The sequence below is a fragment of the Symsagittifera roscoffensis genome, chromosome 9 (genome assembly GCF_963678635.1).
Source record: "Symsagittifera roscoffensis chromosome 9, txSymRosc1.1, whole genome shotgun sequence".
Classification (NCBI taxonomy): Eukaryota; Metazoa; Xenacoelomorpha; order Acoela; family Convolutidae; genus Symsagittifera; species Symsagittifera roscoffensis.
The window spans coordinates 37,523,509-37,541,468 of record NC_087070.1 but is presented as its reverse complement, the minus strand read 5'-3'; the positions used below and the strand labels follow the sequence as shown (position 1 = coordinate 37,541,468).

Here is a 17,960-nt window from a genome sequence, read left to right as displayed (position 1 = left end):
TAGATATTTGGAAATGATGGCTCCCAAGAAAGGTTGATCACAGTACATTCTACCCCTTTCCTTCTTAATCCCTTCCAACTTAACCATTTGCCATCTCAACCTAGCAACACTTGTGATTGAGTGTCAATAAACTTTTGTATTTTTTAAGTTGTGTTTGTTTTTACTTAGAAAAATGCTTCAAATTTGTTCCATCCAAATTCATTTGGTGAAAAAGAATGTCGATTGCGCGTAATATTTCTCAGCGGAATATAAAATATCACCTATACTCCAGTAATTAGTTTAGCTTATGAAAAAAGGTCGATCCTAAATGATTCTTGAAACTGCAAGATCTCGTAAGAAATTCAAGTTTTATCATTAACACTTTTTCATCATTCACCTTTTTTGTTTTATGTACACTTTCGCTGTTCGATCGTGGAGTTTGCCTCCCTTTTAACAAAAAAAATGAACTGAATTTAAAAAGAATTAAAATCAAACCCCGAAAAATCAATTTTGAGCCTAAACAAATTTTAAGACCAAAAAAAAAAAATATCTTGACCTATATAAAAATATCTTGACCTATATAAGTGTCATCACTACGTTTCTTGACATTTACAACCTTGAAGTAGTTTTCAAAACTAAATCAAAAGTCAAACTGATGAACATTTGAGCAAGAACAAAATTTTTTCATTAAAATCACAGGACCCAAAAAGAAGTCTTCACTTTGTTCATTGACACCTAAAAATTGACATAACAGTAAAAAAAAACATTGAAATACTGTCATTGATAAGATATCGTTTGTTGTTTTACCTGTCAATTTTTTAGGTGTCAATGAACAAATCGAAGACTTATTTGGGTCCTGTGGTTTTAATGAAAAATTTTTTGTTCTTGATTAAATACTCATTCGTTTGACTTTCAATTTCTTTTCACGTTCAGTTCATTTCTTTTGACTTTTTTCTGAATTCTCAGTTAGAAACATGGCTGAAAATTCTCTAAATCTAATTTTTGAGTAACAAACAAGTTTAACTTTTCTGTCTCTCAACATTAATTAAAAACTTGTTAATGTTCTTTTTTTAGACAAAATGAAGCATTTGATTGAAGAACTGATAAATATTGGATGTTTGAAATTTGGCGACTTTACTCTAAAAAGTGGGCAAAAGTCACCCTTGTATTGTGATCTGCGAGTACTTATAAGTTATCCGCACTTCATGACTGAGATCTCGGACTCTCTTTTCGCCAAATATGAAAAAATCTTTGACGGTAAGTATGGTGAACGGATCTGTGGAGTTCCCTATACGGCTTTGCCGATAGCAACGCATTATTCAATCAAACACTCGATTCCGATGGTTTTACGCCGAAAGGAGGCTAAAAACTACGGTACGAAGAAACTTCTTGAAGGCATTTTTAAACCAGGCGAGGAATGTCTGATCGTTGAAGATGTAGTGACTACAGGGTCATCTGTAGCTGAAACTGCGGAAGTTTTGAGGTCGGAAGGTTTAGTTGTAAAAGATGCTATCGTGTTTATCGATAGACAGCAAGGAGCTACGGAAACTTTAGCGAAAACTGGAATTAGAGTTATATCTCTAATTACCATGGAAGATATAGTCGATTACGTGAGTTCAAGTTCAACTTTTAAGTTACCAACTGAACAATTAAAAATTTTGCAAGATTTCGTGTCGTTGAAAAAAGTGGTTAGCATTGAAAATGAAAAAGTAGCGGATCTTCTAGCCAAGCGAATTGAAGGTTTCAAATGTGATCATAACAAAAAGTTATTGCAGATTATAGTTGAGAAGAAAACTAATCTTTGTTTATCGGCCGATTTGACATCTTGCGAAAATGTGTTGAGAATGATTGATCAAGTTGGACCTTTTATTTGTGCAGTTAAGACTCATGTCGATATATTAGAAGATATATTCACCTTTGGAGCTGAAAAGTTCATCGCGAATATTTTGGAGCTTTCAAAGAAGCACAATTTTCTGGTTATGGAAGACAGGAAGTTTTCAGATATCGGAAATACTTTCAAACTGCAATTGATGAATGGGCCATTTAGTATTTCAAGATGGGCTGATTTTGTAACTGCTCACGCTATTTCTGGTAGTGGAATGATTCAAGCTCTACATGCTGAAAAATCAAGTTTAGGAGTAGCAGTTCCCAGTTTGATTTTTGTAGCGCAAATGAGCTCATCCAATAACTTGATCACCGATGATTACACCAAAAAGACGATTGAATTGTCGGCTCAAATCCCGAATCTGGTTTCAGGATTTGTTTTCCGCAAGAAGGATTTGTTCACGGCAGACACTGAACAGTTTTTGAAGTTCATGCCTGGAGTTTCACTCGAAGAATCGACCGATGGTGGAGATCAGAATTACGTAACTGTTGAGCAGGCGATTACGCAACAGCTAGCTGACGTCATAATTGTTGGCAGAGCTATTGTGAAAAGTGACACTCCGATAGGAATAGCTCAGCAGTTCCAGGAGAAGTCATGGAAGTCTTTCTCCCAAAGATACGCAGACTTGTGATTGGTCTGTTCTTGAACGTGCAATATGCTATAAATAAATATAGTGCAGTAAATAAACGGTTGATGACAGCGTTTCTGAAACAATGAGAATTATTAAGTGTGTTTGAACGAAATAAAGGTTATTTAAGTTTTTTTTTCGTGAACAAGTTTTCACGCTCAAATTTGATTTTTCGCGGTTCGACTTGACTTCTTAGTTAACACAGAAACTTATTAAAAACAAATTAGTTTAAAATAAAAACAAAAAAAGAGTTGGACCAAGTGAACAATCTCAAACTGGACCAAGGAGAGATTTCACTTTGTTAAAAGTATAATTTTTCAGCCAATCAGATTTTAGCATAGTACATGCCGGCCTTACGGCTTGAATTTGCCAATTAGGGGGGAGTTTGTTTAGTTGGTCTATTAAGGGGAGAAATTGATCACATGGGCCCTAACTTTTTTCGGCCTCGTTTCTTACTGACATAACAATTTTCAAAGAGAAGAGCAGGAAAAAGTGGTAATGTACATGGAGTATTAACTAAGCGTTAAGAAAAACTCAACAAAAAGTCAGGGTGTGCACTCCAAACGTTAGTTGAGTCTTAAAAAATACCTGGCAGTTTTAGATGAATTGAATTTTCAATGAATAAACGGAAAGCAGTGGGTTCAACTCCAGCCAAAATTTCTAGCTCAGCCAAGAAACCGAAGCAAAAATCAATCCATGCTTTTTTCGGTGGAGGAAGTGCGTTTCAGAAGGAAAAGACGACGAAGATAAAAGGTTTTCACACAGCTGTTGCGATAAAGAAAACACATGTTAAAACGACTTCAGAAATTGTCAGTCTGAGTAGTGACGAGGAAGAGGATGAAATCAAGACGAAAATTGAGAAAAAACCAACCAGTAAATCGAACATTAAAAACACCTCTGAGAATGCTAGGTTGATTTATGGAAAAGCTCGGAAATTAGAAAAAAATGAGGTTTGCGATTTGAATATTGATGATGAAATCTGTTACTCGCCAATATCCGAATTTGAATCAGGTTGTCAGGATAAAACACTAGAGGCTTCAATTAGAACGGATAGTCCATCTTGTCATAAGAAAACCGAAATAACTCTGAATACTGAATCAGATTTAGCGAATAAAAAACGGGACGCGAAATCCTTAATATTGAAACCACAACCAATGGTTGCCTCGCATGCGAAAAAAGTAAAGCAATGCCGATTTTCCAATGATATGTCGGGAATTGAAAACGGAATGAAAAAGTGTCCGTTTTTTAAGCGAATACCAAACACAAATTTTGTAGTGGACGCCTTTTCGTACGGGAGAATCGACAAAATATCAGCTTACTTTCTGTCGCATTTCCATTACGACCATTACATGGGACTGAACAAAAACTTCACTGGCAAAGTATACTGCAACGAAATAACAGCCAAACTTTGTAAGCTGAAACTTGGTTTGCCAGAGCATAAATTAGTTGTTCTGCCGATGAATACCTTGACGGCTGTGAATGGAATTGAGGTTTTGTTATTAGATGCAAATCACTGTCCTGGATCTTGCATGTTTCTGTTTATTCTGAGTGATTTTGTAATTTACCTGCACACTGGAGATTTCAGAGCGAGTGAGAGTTGCTCCGAGCTGTGGACAAATCTGGAGCCGTATCGCACTCGGTGATGAGCGTTTTTTTTTATTAAAAAAGCTGGTAATTTTTTTTAAAACATGAATATCCGGATACTGTACAATTATGCGCAGAATGTTCCGACCATAAAAAATTGACATAGAAAGAAATTGAGAAAAATAGTATTTCTTAAAAATTTTTATTGTTGATTGACGACTATTTACATTTTTGTTGAAGGGGATTGAAAATCAGCTCTAAAAAGAAGCACTGAGAGACTGAAAGTTGAACTCAATTGTGATATCAGTCTAGCTGTGACTTCCACTGTTCTCATCTGTTTCCATAGCTGAAAAATGAGTCAAATGACAAAAAAGTTACACCAGCTTTTTTCGGCACTTTTGAGATCTTTTTTGAATCCAAATAATTTTGAAAAGGCTTTAGTATAATACTCATTGCTACCCTATGAAATTTTTGGCTGATGGCCCCTAAAATTTGACAAACAACTCAACCCTAGGAGATGGTCAAGGTTACTATAAAATTTTACAATGTTTTTTTTTTTGCACAGTAAATTTAGTTACTGATAGCTGCTCTTTTTCTGGAATTCTCAAATTGAACTGTTATAAATTAGCTTGTATTGCGCCGCACGTGTCTTTATTCAGAAACAAGCTGAGTTTTCTAATGCAAGGACCTTTCTTGTCTCGTTGGCAATTGACAGAAACCGAAAATCAAATTTTGAGGGATACAATATTTTCATAGGAAAAATTTTCGTTTGTCAGATGTTACGGAAATTCAGATGTAATGAGTAAAACTCAAAATGCTCATCGCTTTTGGACATGATAGAATGGCGACTTTGTTTCTGGACACGACCTACTTAAACCCTACTTACGCGTTTCCTTCTCAGGTTGAAATTGTGAACAAAGTGGCCGAATTGGTTCTGTCATTGGTCGAGAAAAGAGGAAAGAACAATATTTTGTTCGTTTTCGGCTCCTACACAATCGGTAAAGAGAGATTGTTTTTAAAAGTTGCCGAAGTGTTAGATGCAAAAATCTCAGTCGATAAACCGAAATTCGATATTTTGAATTGCTTCGACTGGCCTGAAATTTCTCAACGTGTTGAGTTGCGATCGAAATTAGCGATGATTGTAGTAAAACCAATGCAAGAAATTAAAGTGCAAAATTTAAGATACCTCAGTACGAAATTAACAGGTTCTCGTAGATTTAGTCACGTGGTAGGGTTCATACCTACGGGATGGTCGCAGAGCAAAGGGTTTAGTTTAGAGGACAGCTTACACCCGTCGTCAGAGCAAGGAAATATTAGTATTTATTCGGTTCCTTACAGTGAACACTCGAGCTTCGAAGAATTGAAGCAGTTTGTTCAGTTTTTGAAACCGAAAGAAGTCATACCGACAGTTGGACACAACTACAAAGAAATGCAGAATTATATTCAATCGTGGCTGAAAGATTGAACTGTTTGACACTAATAGAAAATGATTTGATTTAGTTTGATTTGTTTGTATTTATACGAGCTTGCTGGAATTTGATTGTTTTAGATGGGTTAGTTTTTACGATATGAACCTGAGATGAATTACAAGTAATAGAAAGTGAGCCTGGGCTAGAGTGGCAGAGTTGGAAACAGATTCAGAAAATGGGAGAGCTTGAAGCATATTCCGGGCAAACTTGTGATATTAAAAACACTTCATAAAATACATAAGTGAACAGGAAATAGCAGATACTAAAAAAACAAAGAATACTATGAAAAACTTCGCAGCGGAAATAAGCTAACTACCAGAGCAAAAAAAATGGAAAATATGACAGTTTATATAAGTTTTTACAATTAGATAAAGATAGTCTTCTTAAAGCGCGAACAATTACACGTGACTCTTTGGACTCGTTCTTCCATAAAATAAGAGATTTTTACTATTGTGAAAATGAACCCTTTTTAAATATCTCATGGTAAGTTTTCATCACTTTGTTATTTATGTTTTGGTCTTCACATTTTGATTGCTAAACTACACCTGAGAAATGAATTTTGCGTTTATCGTTTTTTTGGATTTTGTAGTAGCGTTGTGGTCTTTTTTGGGCTCAATTTATATGATGTAATTTAGCGTTTTAGGGTTTTCTCCCAAGCTGAACTGAGCTGTAAATGTACAGTTTCATAATAGTTTGCTATACGTTTGGGGCTTGCAAATTAAATTTTTAGTATGTAACTAACTGAAATTGTGTCCGAAACAAGGCAAAAGGCACTTAGCGTAGTGTAAGGCGTTCTTTGAGGAGAAAATCAGATCCAGTGTGCGATCCTACGTCACGGCAATCCCCTGCCATGGAAATGATAGCGCGTTTGAAGGATCTCGAGCTTCAGTGCTACGACAGCCTCGCCCATTTCGGCTACAGAAATAAATTCACGTGAAACTGCTAGACGCAAAAAACGGTCTTGAGCTGTAGAAACGAGATTTGCTCAGCAAGAATAACTGCCTGGAATTTATGTAAGTAGTGCAAAACACGGACTATCCTTACACAGGATTGTTGAGACCTACTGATAGATCCTCTGTGGTTCGCAGAAATAACAATTAGTTTATCTTGTTTGTTTTTTAAAGGGACCTGGATGCAACTTTCGTTGATTTGAAATGAAATTATTCAATTGAATCACCCAATTTTTATTTGAGGCAGCATTCGTTAAAAGTTTAATTAATTTTGGGTAATTTTGATTTGAGATTTTGTTAATTACAATTAAAATAGTTCAAATTAACTACTCAATTTATATTTGAGGGAGCTTTGGTTAAAATTTAAATTATTTAGGTAATTTTGATTTGGGATTAATTTTTTTTTGGGTTGTAAGTCAATTCTAAATTATTTTTGATATTGTTTTGCGCAGTAGTTTAATTAAAGTTTTATCCAATCAAAACAAAACTTCCATTTAACATTGAGACAGGCTTTGCTCAGTTGAACTGTGGCTTTTGTATCTAACCTTGTTTGAACTTTTTCACAACACTTGTTGAGAGGCTTGGCTGCTACAGCATTCTGTCTGATATGTTTTGGAGACTTTCATTAAGATATTTTTTTTATAATTTCACTTGAGATTTTTAATGAGAAAGTCTCTAGAAATCGAAAATTGAAAAGTTTACTGCGAAATTGACTGCGACCGGATTCTAAATGTCTTTTCAAAAAACCGAAGATTTTTTCTTCATTCAGTTTTCGAAGTTCAAAATGCAGCCGATCTACAAATGAAATAAAAATCTTTATATATTTACATGGGAAACCAGAGCAGTTAGTTTTTCGAGAACATAGGCTCGCACGTGCAAACAATTAGCGCAGGAACATTAAGAATACTATTGCTTCTTAACAATTTTTTTTATCAATTTGTAGACTCATTACTGTTTTAAGTTATGTTTCATTCGCAGTTCTCGTAGAAAAATTTTCATTTATTAGCATTTTTAAGGATTAAAATGGTTGGCGTTCTGTTTTTTGAATGATTTTTGGACTGAACCTTATGATGAACAATGAATCCGTTTTTCACGAAATCTGAGGCCAATTTGTGACTTCAAGCACTAAGAATTTGTTACCTATAGAATAACATTGCCTGTACATGACACCCTTTAGCTCAGAGAAAATTGTATGTTTTAATTTTGCGACTTATTCACTGTGGCATTCTCTAGAAATTTGCCGGTAGGCAAGCGTTATCAAATGTTATCAGAAGTTTTTGCAGGTCAAAAACTTGTTTTGCAGAGTCGCTGAATCTTCACTTCAATTTTTTCGTCAACTCTTTTTGATCCACAGAAATTGAAACGAATTTAAACTAATTTGAAAAAGTTATCAACTTATTCCTGTTACAGCCAAAAAAGAATAGTCATTTTAGTTGAAACGCAACTACCGAGGCCTTTCTACGGCTCTTAAGAGTTATCCTAAAAATTTCGTTTTGTTATTTTGATTTTTCTTCAAAGGAAGCTGTAAAAACCAAGCACTGGCAAGAGCGAAATTTTTCTGTTGTCTTTTCTGGCATCAGCCTGAACAAAAAACTACTGCCCTAATTGGCTTCCTAACTTAAGCAAGTAAAGAAATGCTACAACAATTTCTCATGAGAAATAGTTTTTTCTCAATTTTTGTTTTAATTTCTAGGCAAACGAGAAGTTGCGTCCAGCAGAAATCTGACAAGCCAAGTTTTTCCAGAAACTTTTCATTTGCTGCAATCTGAAAAATGTTTTGGATATCGAAACTCATGCACTTCTCTCTGCTGGAATGTCCCATTTATATATTAATCTCCTTGCACAATTGTAGTACAATTGGAGTCAGTTTTGGCTCGTAGACGAATAATAGTTACTTTTGAACCCGGTAATCGGTCAATGCGCAGATAGGTCTAAGAGAAGAAAGGGTTTGGGGCTAGAAAATATTGATTTATTCGTGCTACTCAATGAAACAAGCATTCGAATTATCCATGATACAGATGAAGTTATTAAATTGTATATATGTTGACTAAATTTTACTTTTTAAAATCAAGTTTTATTAAAAGGAACTTGATGAATTTACTCAACTTGTTTAACCTGTTCTTCCCATTCTTTTGTTGATGAATCTTTACACAAGCAAAACTTGTGTGACAGCATGAACTATCTTTTTTTTCAACCGAAATCGCAAATATTGGCGTTTGGAAGTGTTCGTTTTGATCAATAACCATCTATTAAGTACAGCCAATGCTAAGGACATTAACACAGACTATAACATTGCAACTAACACTTTAGCTTGAAGGTATCATGGATCTGTAGCTTAGAGGTAGGGAAAAAGGCCCGCAACAAAATAAGAGGGTTCGAACCTGGGCAAGGTCGGATGTTTTATGAATTTTTTGTATACTAGTTAAAATGCGTCCGCTCTATAAATTGGGGCATTTAGGTTTTTTTCGAATTGACTGGTATTGCTAATGCGGCATGATTGGCTTGCATCATTTAGCATTTATGTAGACTCATAATTGGCGTGAGTCACTTAAGAAATTTTGTAGACTCAGAGTTTTACTCATTCATTGTTTCCAGTAGCGTTATCGGCCATATTTTTGATTGTGTATGCGAAGTGCAACTTTGCCTCTGTGTAATAATTTGTTTTTATCGATTATCTCGTATAATGCAATATTTTTCAGTTGTGCTCTTTTTTATTGCACTATGCAGGACGAACCGTGGGGGGGGGGGGGTGATGTCATCCATTTTGCCACAGCCGGTCCCACCTTGAGGAGGCGGATGACAATGGTACCCCTCCAACAACCGTGATCGAAGTGGGATTCGAAAACAGGACTCAGTGTTGAGAGACGCTTGCCTTGCCTCACTCAGCCACGGCTGCTCTTGATGTTCCCCTACAACTTTTCTGCTGATTTCCGGCCACTGTTTTAACTATTAGATAATCATTAGCTCGTGTGAATTTTTTGTACAACTGTACTACAATAAGAATAATAGATAAGTTGAGGCCTTCAAGAGTGCCGTAGTGCTAGAGCGTTAAAAGTGTTTTGAAAATTTAAGAAATCTGACGACTCAATTTCTAAAAATCTATTTTTTGAGCAAAATTTCATAAATTTGGATTTAATTTTCTGTTTGATTTTTTAAAATTCTGCTGGCCCCAATCCTCCTGCAAATTTTCATAAACTTATATGGCTCAATACAAGAGTGCCGAAAAAAAGAATTGTTTAAGTGCCGACCAAAATTTTCAAATTAGTTTTCAGGATTTGAAAAAGACCGGAAATGATGACGTTCAAGAGTGCCGAAGAACAGCAGAACAGGATAGAAAAAATTCAGATTATCGGAAATGAATCGTTTCTGGAATTGACTTCTTTCAAATTTATAGTGAATTTATCATCGGGTTTGTGATTAATTGTTTGCTTGCAACAAGTTGAAAAGCCAATTTGAAGGAGTACTTTGTGTGTTTCGATTGAGGTCAGACACAATTACAGAATTTTTTTCGCTTCTCTTGATCGTAACTCAGTTTGGTGCCAAAGTACAAGAGTGCAAAAATACAAGAGTGCCAAAAATCAAACATATTTCCAAGTGTTGACCGGAAAATATTAACAAAACAAGGTTTTAGAATGACAAAACTACGATTTAAATACTGAGTCACTTCACGAGTAAATTTTTAAAATTATTTCATATTCAAAGCCAAAATTGTAAGATTTTTTTAAGGTTTTTGAGTTTCGCTGACATTTTGTAAGAGATTTGTAAAATTTTATGATTTTTACCCTACAAGTTTGAGGGTTTTAGCCCATCAAAATGAAGCTCATAAAACATTGTTTTTTTTTAAGTTTTGAGTTGTGATAGATTTCCTGAGATAATTTTAATGACTTTGAATTCCAAAGCCTTTAAGTTGAGGGTTTTACCCCATCAAAATGAAGCTCATAAAACATAGTTTTTTTTAAAAAGTTTTGAGTTGTGATAGATTTCCTGAGAAAATTTTTTTGACTTTAAATTCCAAAGTCTTTAAATTGACAGTTTTACTCCATCAAAATGAAGCTCATTAAACATTGTTTTTAAAAGTTTTGGAGTTGTAGATTTCTTGAGATAGTTTTAATGACTTTAAATTCCAACTCAAAGTTCAAAATCTTGTAAAATTCTCTAAAGGTTTTCAATTGGTGCTTACAAGATATAGATTTCGAATTGCACTATTACATGTCTAGACTGTAATTTAGCAAAACTTCAAGTTAGATGAGGTGAACTCGGGAAGCAGCTAATATTGGAAATCAGATATTTTCTGTCTAAATAAATATTCTTTTTCTGCATGCAAATTTCTTTTACCACGTGCGTTTTACTTAGCGTACATTATTTTAATCGCTGATTCTTCATTGACAATTTAGTCCGAATCAGAGCTTTGCTTTATACCGTGTGAGACGTGAATTAATATTTGCATGCTTGAACGGCACACAAATTTGTATACACTTCAAATGCAGCAGCATTCAATAAATATTCTTAGCTTGAAAAAATTGAAAACAAAAAAGTATTTTGTTTCACCTGGCACTATAATATCGTGTTGGTTTTAAAAGTACAGTCAAACTTGTCCATAGTATCCAGAACGTAATATATAGTTTTTATACGTTTGTACAATTGAGTATAGTTTCAGTCATTCAATAACATGACGAATCGAGACGAGACTCTGAAACTAGACTTGGAATTGGAGTTAAACGACGAGGACATTGTAGGTCCAAACGGGGATTCTGGAAATAACCAACTGCCTCAATCCGAAGAAATATTACTGGAAAATGATGATTCGGATAACTTCAACATTATCATTGGCTGTTTGGAAGAAACAGTTATGGGCGAGACGTTCCAAAATTTACAGTCGCAGTTTATGGACAAATATTACAAGCAGTTCGAGGAATCGGAGGAAAATAAATTGGAGTACACGCAGATTTTTAACGAATACGTCGACAAAATTGAAAAATACGTGGACAGTGAGCTGAAAAAAGTGTTACCTGAGTTTAACATGCACTCATTTTTGGACGAGTTAAAAACTCGTCAAACTGCAGATGAAAGTGTTATAGAACAAGAACTGATGAATATTTTCCTGTCGTTTACCGACTTTTTGACCTTCAAAAGCATGGTTTTGGAGTACAAGCGTGAACAGGAGGGTACTGCGCTGGATTTCGGAGATATGTTGCTGGTGAATGGACAACCGGCCACGCCTAGATCCACTGGCCAGACTCTTGCTCAGAAACTTGGTCTCAACTTTGGACCCGTATGTCAAGGTATGTCCCCCCTCTCATGTTTTCTAAAATAAGTCTGCCGAAGTGATCTTTAAAGCAGTAACAATAAAAGTTTCAGGCGTTCTCGTGTTAGAGCTGACAAATTGTGAAATAGACACAACACAACGTCCACCCACCTCAAGCATTACTTTCATGATGTGACAAAGGTTTATCATGAGCTCCACATGCGTATAGAAAGGCTCAATTAGTCAGCATGCCAATTTAGATGACAATCGAACATAATAAGCAAAAGATATAGAAGAAAAAATGTCAGATATGCAAAAGAGGAAAAAGAGCCATCATGACAAAAGAACACCCTGCTTCTTTTTTTTTAAAGTGAATGAACCTTAGAACAGAAATGCCTTAGCGGGGCTCTTTTCCAGTTCCCCCCTTTCAAAATACCGAGTATTAAGTTTGTTTGACGTGTTATTACGGCTAAATGCGCGATGTTACGCTTTAAAGTATGAAGAACAAATCTGTTCAGAATTGTCGATTTGTTCACCACGCAAAATGTCATTGCTTTATGACTACGTTAAATAGACTTTTCAAAATTGAAATTCAAAGGGGAGGAACTGGAAAAGAGCCCTTAGCGGGCCTGGGTTCAATGTGGTTTACTCTACGAAGCTTGCATTCACGAGAAATAAAATGCAAGCTTCCAAAAGGATGTTCGTATCATACAGGGGCAGATTTAGGAGGGAGCCTCCCCCCACTCAGGGATTCGACCCTCTACCGACCCAAAGGGTCCCCCCTTTGGTACTATTTCAAAACATCTAATTTGGCTAACCGATCCTTTGGTTTCTTCTCTATTTCGGAAAATGTATTTGAAAAGACTTTTGACGTGAATCTCAGTAAAACAGCGGTGAAACGTGTGAGCGTGAAGACCTAAAAAGATTTTTGAAACATTTATTACCTTTTTGAAAATTGCCATACGAAGTAACTTAAGCTTATAATTTTTCAAGTGGGTAAGAAACTGGAAAAGAGCATAAAGTTTTGACAAAACTGTTCTTTTTTTTGCGCCCCTACCTCACATAAGCATAAACTTTTTGTGAACTGAGGGGTTTTAAATTTTCAAGTATGAATTCCAAATATGTTTGTCAGAGCCTGATTAGTCCGCACGCAAGTCTTCTACAAATGCATATTAGATTGGTGTTCTCGATATCTAAAAAATATCTATCGTTATCATAAAAAGTTAGAGCGTAAAATAGTATATACATTCAAGCGAGACAAGTTTAAAAGGTTGCAAAATACAACACGGGACATGCAAGTTGCATCGTTTAGTTTTCAGGCGATTAAATTTAACGAAATTTTTGTCATGGGTGTTTTGTTATCTCTGCAACTACCAGAGATGCGCGGTTGAGACTTTGAACTATAGTGAATGAAATTTTCTTAAGAATATGGCCATGTAAAAACCGTCAAAACTTGTTTTTAAGGCGTCGTTTGGGCATTTAATCAGAGGTCGTCAGAGAGGTGTTCTTAACGCCAAAGAGTCTCCGTAAACAGCAGAAGTAGTTTGAAACTGGACTTAAAGGCTTTTGTTGGAAATCTAAGCTTGGCATTCATAAAGATTCCATCTTACTTTAAAAGGATTACAAAGTACTCAGCTACGCAATTTAATTGACTCAATTCAATTGACGCAATTTCGTTATTTTACTCAACAAATTGCTGATGTTTCAGCCAACTTCTGTCAAAGAGCTCAGCTAAATTTTAAGTTTTTTTTTATAAAAAAGGAAAATTACGTGAGGGCCTAGCTTAGATCCTTAGCTCTCCGACAAATACTTTCAAGTGCATCCTTTCAAACATTTCTACTGTTTACGGGTATATTTTTTTAGCACTGAGAACACTTCACTGAAGCCCTCTTGTTGATTGGCGAAAGGACACCTTGAAACAACTTCTTATGTTATTTATCCGGCGTTATTCTAATAAACAGTTTCATCCATCATATGTCAAAATATCGGCGGTTTTTTATTAGTAGTTGTAGAGAATGTGACAGAAGTATATAAGAAATGTGCTCATTTCATCGCTTAAAACCTAAAAATTGTATGTTCTATTTTAAAAGCATTTTACAAAATCATTGTTGTAATAGCACAAACTTTTTTCTTGTTTGTTCAGTTTGTTATTTTTCTGACCGCGTAACTTTTTCATTTTTGAAATGGCTAGTCAAAATTATGCGAGGGGTAATCAATACCCGTATAGAACTTTGAGTACGACATTTTAAACTCTGTGCGCTTTCACCGATGATTTTCCGACACAGAGAATAGGTCGTGAACGGGTTTTGAATGATTGTCTGCAAATGCCTAATTTGCTTCATGTTTTAATCCAGGCAAATCATATCCAGGAAAAAAATTTCAATTTGAACTCGATGCATAACCAATCATAATTAATCACACAGCTTATGTCGCAGGACATACTTTGACAGTCTAATATTACGCCAGGAAGTGGAAATTTTTTAGTTTCCAATTCTTTTATTTTCAAAAATTATTTCAATTTTTTTGTTACGCTTACGATCGAATTTAGACTTTTTTCGTGTTAGCAACTTGTTCAACAGAATCATTTCGTATCTCTGCTCATAATGAATTCAAATTTCTATGCGCCTCCGACACATGTAGTCTGAAGGCAATGAGTATGCTTGGGACTACAAAGGTCCTGGGCTCGGATTTGAGCAGGACCTGTTTTTTAACCGGAAATAAGCAGTTAAAAAAAATTTTCTGCCTATTAATTGTCTGCGTATGTTTTATCGGCTTAGTTGCCACATCTCAGAAATTTAATGCTGTATGCAGTTTTCATTTTTGTTGATTTTTATGCTTTCATTTACTCACGCAATTTGTAATTCTACTAACCTTGACTTCGTATAATTCCTTTTTTGTTTTTTTTTCGCTCAAGATTTTTCGGCCTAAATGATTTCGGTTCATATTTTATTGGCATACTAACATTATTTTGGGCCGTTCGAGGGAACACTAAATTGTATGCTTTCCCTTGGATCCACAAAACGTTAGAAATCTCTCGGAAAAGAGTTTAAAATTCAAAGATTTTCATGACAGTAATTTATTTTTGCTCGAAAATTGTTTTTGAATTTTCATTAAACGCCGTCGAATGTTCCACAATCCACGAAACGTTAAAAAATCTCTCTGAACAGTTTATAATTCAAAAATTTTCAGGGCAGCACTTTTATTTTTGCTCGATAATTGTTTTTGATTTTTCATTAAACGCCGTATGTTTCTGGACGTGTGTTTCGCAAAAGGAACATTATTCCAGACAATATTTTGAATTTTTTTAGCTGTGTTTTCTTCGAAAATTTTTCCGCTTTCTTTGGACTTAGTGGCTCTCCTTCCGTCTTCTTCTTCTGTCTGCTAGCTTGCAATGCTATTTTGATGGCATCGCAAGTGATACGAAGCTCTCCTTCGCTTCTGTGTCAAACCTGATAATATATGTTTTGGCCTCCATGAGCATGAGCTAGTTCTCCACCAAATATAACGATATAGGTTTTCTAGTATTTGTGTGTTAGTTTTTAAAACAGGTTAGTTTTTGCCGTAAAAAAAGAGAAATTATCCACAAACAACAGTTTGAACTTTGTTTTCTCATTTTTTCTCAATTTTGCTTAAAAATTTTGCATGAAAGCAATCGGATCAAGCACTAACTCATTGTCTCGAATATCATCAAAAATAGACAGCACATTTGTTTACCTGAAAAGTTTGTTGAAAAATTGGGCTATTCGGCAGTTCTTCTAGTTTACTAAGACCAAACAAAACTTAAAAAAGATAATTGATGTTTTCAAATTAAGTGTAGTTGTGGATGCTTCTTCTGTTTCTAGAATTTTTACCCATAATTATTCATTCTTTTTTTTCATCTTCAGTGTGGTGAGTTTGTCAACAGGTTTTTTTTTGAGTGCTGAAAAATCGAGAATAAACTTTTGTAACCTATGAACTACTTCTTCAAAGAAATGCTACATATATTTGTTATTAAGTTTCAATCATTAAATAAATAATTGAATTATTAGTTCTGCACGTTAAAATAGTTTTTTATGAATAAAAGGCGAAGTATTTGTAAATACGGCCCAGTTTACCGCTTGAACTGAATTAATTGCAAAGTAAGGAAATCAACTTAAATTTAATTTTCAGGTGCGCCTTTGGAACCTAGTGCAAGTAGTAAACCCATCTCTTCTCCGTCAAGAGGCAGAAAAGAACCCGAGAAGCTAAAAGCCTCTTTGAGTTGTGACGGAGACCAAATGGATATCGAGACTACGCCTGCTGTGCAATACATGGATGGATCGCCCATTTTTTGACCCCTGATAACTCCACTTCACTGGCCTCTGAAAGCGAAGAGATCACTTGCAACTGAAACCATTTCAACAATTTATACTGTTATGTTTAAAAGAGTGTGAATTATAGTTTCCATTTACAGCTTAATTGACCAATCCTTTTCCATAATGCCTGCACACATTTTCACAGCAGGATCCTACTGATTAAAAGGAGATAAAACTGGGGCTTGATTGAGGGCATTCAACCCTACTGTACCCACAACTACTTTAGTAAAAACAAATTAAAGACCCTCCCCACTTTGTAACTTTGATGGATAGGTGCTATTTTTTGCTATGGAGCTATAATTTTAAAAAGCCGGCGTTTAGCCTTGGTACTATTGTCTCTTCAATTCGCTCCTTATATTTAAATTTTGAAAATGTAAATTAGCGTTTCCAAAAGTGAGGAAACTTTCCTTAGTGTACTAATTAACAGGGAGCCGAAGAAAAAATTGTGCTCGTAAAAATAGTTTTTTTTTCGTTTTGGTGGCAAAAAAAGTAGAAAAAAAGAAACTTTCAGTTTTTGCCTTTTTGAAGCAGAAACCAACACTCTTACACTTTTTTTTATCTATTTTACGGAAAATTTTTTCGGCTACAAGATATTATCCGCACATGAATGAAATTAGAATGATTTTTAATCACAAACTTCATTTTATGGTTCTGCTCGTAAAATTTTTGGCGCTCCTAAAATTGCATGTTTTTTCTCACTTTTTTAAATTTAATTAAGAGCGAAAAAAATTGTAAAAAGTATTTGATTTTTCCGCTCCCCCTGCTATGCAGCCTATCTTCCCTCATTTGAGTTTGAAAAATCCGATTTTGTTTTACGAACGGAAAAAACTATTAAAACATACTTTTATACTGAAAAAAAAAAGATCTAATAGATTTTATTATGGTGAAAAAATTTTTAATGCATTTTTATGTAATCAGTTTTTCTTGAAGATTTTTGTTGTCTGAAATGTTGTCAGGATAATCGGTTCTAATGCCTACTGCAAATTACGAAATTGAATATAAATCGATTAAAGTTCGTTGTTGTCTCTAACTTGAAATATATTATTTTTCAATTAAAATCTATAAGTTGGTTTGATATATCTTCAGAAACGATTTTTTATTCACTATTGTTTCATTTTGCATAGTTTTTGAAATGCATTTGAGATCTGTAAAAATATATATTTTATAACAAAACACGAATAATATGTTAGATTTCTCCTACACTACTTGAAATCTAAATCTACAAGCCTCTATGAAACTTTTTCCGGAACGATACCCTTCCAAACGTATTCATCAGCAAATTTATTGTGAAGTCAAAAATACAAACAAGGGAACGTAGCAAAAAGCAGATCTCGTTTTTAATTTAATCAACCTGCAAATAAAATAATTTTTAACTCTTCTTTATCTAAATTGCAATTTCAAACAGGTGTGAATTAAAAAAAAATGAAACAATGCATTTTTTTATTTTGGTTTTCTTCAGACTATAATCAATTATTGCTCGACTATGGAGACACAATCAAATCTATGAAGCAATTGATTGTTTTCTATAGGGGTTCATACTTTATATAGTCGTAAATTCACGCATTTAGCCTCAAAAAACGTTAATCTACTGTGGAAACAAAAAAACTTGAAACATTTGGGGGTGGCAAAGAGTCCAAAATATTAACAGAAGACTAACAAAGCTTACGAATAGCTCTTTTTGATCAAAAAGCAAAATAATTTTCAGAGGCGTTATTTTGTAACACCACAAAGAGCTTCACTCTTGTACATTTGATAAATAAGGGTCTTGAAACCTCATCAACTTTGCCTAATATATGACGAGTTCGATGATTGTTCTGAGAAACGTTGTTTACTGAAAAGGTTGTTCAGCTTCTGTCGTTATTGTGACTGCGTAAATTCATCAATAT

General features: G+C 34.6%; 3 protein-coding genes across 3 annotated transcripts; all 3 read left to right on the top strand.

The window, feature by feature from the left end:
• The first annotated feature begins 1,056 nt into the window (after positions 1 to 1,056).
• LOC134853893 (uncharacterized) lies at positions 1,057 to 2,621 on the top strand. The gene has a single exon (XM_063869856.1). The coding sequence runs from the start codon at positions 1,059 to 1,061 to the stop codon at positions 2,493 to 2,495; it is 1,437 nt and encodes a 478-aa protein (XP_063725926.1). The 5' UTR covers positions 1,057 to 1,058; the 3' UTR covers positions 2,496 to 2,621.
• A 276-nt stretch (positions 2,622 to 2,897) lies between these two features.
• LOC134853892 (DNA cross-link repair 1A protein-like) lies at positions 2,898 to 5,629 on the top strand. The gene is made up of 2 exons (XM_063869855.1): positions 2,898 to 4,131; positions 4,917 to 5,629. Exons 1-2 carry the CDS (start codon positions 3,110 to 3,112, stop codon positions 5,539 to 5,541), a joined length of 1,647 nt encoding a protein of 548 aa, XP_063725925.1. The 5' UTR covers positions 2,898 to 3,109; the 3' UTR covers positions 5,542 to 5,629.
• Positions 5,630 to 10,866: 5,237 nt separating this feature from the next.
• LOC134853895 (ADP-ribosylation factor-like protein 2-binding protein) lies at positions 10,867 to 16,171 on the top strand. Its single transcript, XM_063869858.1, has 2 exons — positions 10,867 to 11,777; positions 15,890 to 16,171. The coding sequence occupies exons 1-2, from the start codon at positions 11,165 to 11,167 to the stop codon at positions 16,051 to 16,053; spliced, it is 777 nt and encodes a 258-aa protein (XP_063725928.1). The 5' UTR covers positions 10,867 to 11,164; the 3' UTR covers positions 16,054 to 16,171.
• Positions 16,172 to 17,960: the final 1,789 nt, after the last annotated feature.